We start from the raw sequence: 5082 nt of genomic DNA, 5'->3' as shown, positions 1-5082 counted from the left end.
AGGACTATCGACTTTCTGATTGTGACAACCAAGCGGCATAGCTGCAGCAGGTTAGTTGCGACAGCCGACGGGTTGATCGTGGCGATCAGAACCGCTAATAGCAGGAGTCGAACTTTACTGCGTTGTGGGGACTAGAGTCTTTTGACACCTCGTGGCTGCAGCTAAAAAGTTGATCGCTGTGATCGATTTGTCGTCTTGGAGGACATACTAATATGACATCATTTGTTTTGTCTATTTTTTTTGCTAGAGTTTGTTATTGAAGGTTGAGATCGAGATTCTGCGATCCACTGAGGCTCGGCAGATATCAAAAATCGGCAAGTCATTTCAATCGCCTGATGGCGAATTTTAGACTGTCTCTTTTCAGAGTACAACGTACACGTCACTCGGGACACCCAGCAATGGAGGCGACCGAAGGCCTCACCGCGAGGTAACAGAAATATAAGCGTATCTTTGCAAATGAATAACAAATGGTTTTCAACCATTGAAATATAATTTCGAATGGTGGTTATCTTGCCGTAGGCAGGAGTTATTCACCTAAAATGGTCGCGGGTGAGATGAAATTAATGAAATAATCAGTCCGGGTTGCGGAGGGAGTGCTACGCTGCACGTGATTCTGATCTCTACCGCTAGGTGGCGACAAGGCATAGTGGGCAACCCCTTTTCTCTCGCACGTTCCTGTAGTGTTCGTCGACCTAGGTAAACGGCGCCGGGTGATTGCCACGACAAACCGACCTGTATGAGCAGAACCAAGCCAGATAGTAGGGCGACGTTTGATTACAGCGATCGAGCCGACCTAACAAAGCGAGTTGTAACACAACAACGAATCCAGCCGGCTGCCACAACCAAGCAGTTCGATGCTCACAACCAATTCATTCTCAACCAGGATAATCTGGTCACCACGACCAACCCTTTTTTTTTCCGTGTTTTTTTAAGGAACATTTTGTGCATTCTAATGGCTTAACTTGTCTACTATAATATGACACGTCTTTGTCCATAGATCTCTTATCTGGGGCTATGGACGAACATTTTGTTGATAGTTTAATGTACATAAAAAGGTTCCTTTACATTTAGAGTTTACCACGGCTAATTTAGAAATCAGGGGTGCAAAGGCTGCCGTCATGGTTTAGTTTTCGTGACAAGGCAAGAAAACCCGGTGCCATTTTGTCATCATCGTGACAAGAGATTTTTACAGAGCTCAAGACATTCATACTAAATCTAGAAGGACTTTTATTTTCCATAGAGAGACGCATTTTGGGGCAGATCTAAACCGAATGCAGATTTGAATCCAGCAAGTTATGAAGTGGCAACCTTTTCCTGGACAATTAGTTTTTTATCCATCAGTAATATGCAAATTCTCTCACTTGCTAGATTCCAATCTGCATCCGGTTAATGTGCCCAAAAGCGAATCTTTTTGTATCGTTTGTCCCGCGCCACCCCGTTAAAAAGATGAAAGAGATAAATTGTTACGTACCGCGTGGCATCCGGTCAATGAGATGCAGCACCTCCATCTCATGCAAGCAGCTCAGCTTCACTACTTCCAGAGAATTGCGGTAGTGGTGAATGGTGTGGAACAGACGCTTCTTGTCATAGTCTTCGACAAGCTCGCCAGTTGCATCTTCGAACTCAATCTCTAGAACCTAGACACAAAGCAAGAATATACGTGGCACTGTAATCAAAAATTTATGCAATTATAAACATAAGTTTTAGACAAGGTGGTGTTCGTCTACCTAACTCACTGACTAGTAGATTCAGAATTATAATAAAGTAATGGTAGCTAATGACAATCTCAATTTAAGAACAGTGTTATCAAAACGGCGATTTGATTATACGTCATTGACATTTCACAACATGCCTTTTTTTCGGTATCAAACTGAAAGCGAGACTCAAGCACGTACGGCGCAGCACCTCTACACTGTAAATCCGGGGTGTCCAGCAACTGCGACTTAAGGTGCCTGACCCGAAAAAATTACATTACATTGAATTTCCATCGAAATCCTACAGAAATCGGACAACCGGTTTACAAGTTCACCTTACACACGTGACTTACTTCGAATATATTCATTTTTAACGCACTCGTGTGTTCTGCCCTTATACACAAAGTAAAACCCTTAAACTCAACAGCTCTTGGAATGAGGTATTTTAGCGGTTAGAAGAAATGAAGAATCCCCAAGATGGCGGCCGCTAGAACTTAACAAACCGGCAATTGTTTTAAAACTAAAAATTCGATTTAGCCCTTAAATTTGTCTACATGTAAAATCTGGGTCTACTCTGAGTCTATCCTGAGTCAGTTCAAAAAATTTAAACCCCTTGGAACCTCACAGCAAGCGAATTTAAGAAACGTCGTCTCTGCTGGTTTGTTATGTTCCGTGGGGATTCTTCATTTCTTCTAACCGCTAAAATACCTCATTCACGAAAAGAACCTTGTTATGAGGTTTGAGAAACTTTTTTTGGCGTGTTAACCCACCTTGGCTTCGTTGGTGTACCGCGACAAGTTGACGGCTGGCCACTCGTACGCCACCCTCATTGTGTGCACGGCGGGCGCTATCTTCAGCACAAGAAGGTCTAGGAGTCCCTTCTCCTTGGAACGATAGTCGTGACTGTACCCCGGGGTGAGGGTGACGTGCGCCCAGGCGCGGGGGTCCCTGCACACGGCGCGCAACACCCGGCAGACGAGGCCCAGCCGCATCAGATCTCTTGGAGGAAGATAGCGGCAAAGTTGAAACAGCAGCCCGTTGCCCAGCGCCAGCAGCGGTGAGGCCTGCACCACAGCAAGGTAATTGGTTAAAAACACTCAAACGCCAACCTCGCGGGCTCACTTAATTTTCACAGGGCAAGGATGGCCGAGGCATGAGTAAAACCCCTACCGCACTGAAAATCACTTTAGGTAACATAATACAATGCTATTTGTTACGTTCGTGAGCGTGTGTAACATCGGTTATACATTTTTTTTAACGTAACAGTTTAATACAAATTACTTGCAGTAACAGGTGTTACTCAAATACTTTGTGTAACACAATTATTTTTGTTGATTGTAACTATAGCCATGCGTCCTAAACATAACTGGCAGTGTAACAGCTGTTACACTTTAGTTTATGCAACATTTGTTACGTATACCACTTTGTGTAACAACGGTAACGTAAAATTATGAATGGAACAACTGTTATATACGTAAACATACGTGTTGTTACATGAAGTAACTTTCAGTTGCGTACACTCTCAGACCTGTACTGATTTATTTATTAGCAGCTTTCAAAGGTTTTTATGCAGCAGGATTACAAACTAATTTGTTTCTTAGCAAACATATTCCCGCAAAGTTCCCAGTTGTTTCCGGGAAAGTTCCTGGTTCTCTCTGGCGCATGCGCAGAACACAAGTTACCGAATTTTCGTGTTATATTAATTTCGTATTTTCGATGATTTGTGAGCCTTGGAGGTAGAAATGAAGTAGGTCAGAATTGTTTTCAAACTAGTTTGCCGTCGGAATTCCTCCAAATGCGCGTTTTTTTCCTCAAAAGTTCCTACATAACCTAAAAAAATGAAGCGGGAAAAGCACATTGGGAAGTGCTTTCGCAAATCAACCAAGGGACTTCACGGAAAAATGTTTGCTGTGCATTGTCTGAAGTATCTCACTGATTAAAGAAAAAATTGTCAGTAATTAAAAAATTATTTTTTTCGTAATACTGATGAAAACATTTGTCAGTGGCTTATAAAGTTTTTTATGCAGCAGGAATAATGACAAGGGGTGAAAAAATTCAGGAACAGAATCAGAGTGTATCACTAAAAGTTACAATTCAAAGCCTGCGAGCAGCGTGCACATCAGGGATGGAAACGGTAATGAAATTATCGCTGAGCGAAGCTCAGTCCAAGTCGCTGAGGGGTCAGGCGTTGTCTCCGTCGTGAGTCTGTCTGTCTGTGTCTAACTCGCTCAGTAGACTACGAAACGGCTGCACCGATGACGAAATGCGAGTTTGTTCAAACATTGACATTTGTTGGGGCAGTTTAAAATGCATTTACTTTCAGGATTTGTTTAGTGTGAAATATCCAATAGTTTAATTTGAACTCGCGCGTAGTTTGTTGGGTGTGTTGGCAGCACTGCACTCGAGTGGGCAAAGAGCGCAAACGACACCTGCGCCACTTCAAGACTTTCTTTCTCTCTCACAAGTGATTAAATTGTCGGATTGTCAAACCGAGTAATTTAGTTTTAGTTTTAGAGTTGCGGAACTCAGCCTGCGAAGTTTCGCGAGCGTCCGGTGAGAAGAAACGAAAGTGATATTTCGAATGGTTTACGTGTTTACTTACGTAAGCTGGAGGGGGGAGGGGGGTACGGGTTCGGGAGAAATGTGAAAAGGTAACTATTGTTTCGGGGTCAAATTCACAAAAGAAAACGAAAATGTTTTATGCTCCAAGACGATCGGAATCGAAATGGCAGAGATATTCCCCACCAAATTGACAATTTGGTCGTTTTTTGACACTTTTGTCAGTTTGGGGACCAATAACTCTGCTATTTCAACCCTGATCGGCTTGGAGCATAGGACATTTCCTTTTTCATTTTGAAAAAAGAATCCAAATCCTGTATTAAGCTTTTAATTTTTTAACCTCGTAAAAAATCAAAATTTTCAATTTTTGTATTTTAACAAAATGTAATGCTGTGTACTTGTAGAATGATTGGAAGTCATACAATCGTTCATTAGGACATGTCAAAACGATTATTCAACCCACAACTTATTTTCACAATAGCCATGGACTTGCAAAGGACCGAACAATATTTTAGCCAATATCGCAAACTCAGGTAGGATAGGCCCATCGAAATCAGAACAAGGTATATTCTTTTCTTAAATGGACTAGCTTTGCCTGGAGTCACATTATGTTTAATGATATCCAATAAAATGGTGGGAGCATTGAAATTAAACTGTATGATACGAAACATTATAAATAGAACTTTCAATTTAATATACTTGAGTGACTCGTGATTCTTCAAATGTCTCAGAGAAAGCTGATAAAAAAGAATGAAAGGGTGACAAGTTTTACTTGTCGTAGGAGAGAAGTTTAAATGTATTTTGAAATTGAATTAAATATTAGGGTATT

General features: G+C 41.6%; 1 protein-coding gene across 1 annotated transcript in view; it reads right to left on the bottom strand.

Moving 5' to 3' along the window:
* LOC113215727 (uncharacterized) overlaps window positions 1-5082 on the bottom strand; it is a 49406-nt gene that overhangs the window by 13557 nt on the left and 30767 nt on the right. Inside the window, exons 2-3 of the mRNA XM_052274220.1 lie at window positions 2465-2758; window positions 1472-1637 (exon numbers count right to left, since the gene is read on the bottom strand). Of these exons, the coding sequence (XP_052130180.1) occupies window positions 1472-1637; window positions 2465-2686 (388 nt within the window). The 5' untranslated portion in view covers window positions 2687-2758. The remainder of the gene's footprint in view (window positions 1-1471; window positions 1638-2464; window positions 2759-5082) is intronic.

The sequence above is a fragment of the Frankliniella occidentalis genome, unplaced genomic scaffold (assembly GCF_000697945.3).
Source record: "Frankliniella occidentalis isolate FOCC.00 unplaced genomic scaffold, Focc_3.1 Scaffold354, whole genome shotgun sequence".
In the NCBI taxonomy this organism is placed as follows: Eukaryota; Metazoa; Arthropoda; class Insecta; order Thysanoptera; family Thripidae; genus Frankliniella; species Frankliniella occidentalis.
The sequence above is the reverse complement of the archived record's forward strand: the minus strand, read 5'-3'. Positions and strand labels throughout refer to the sequence as shown.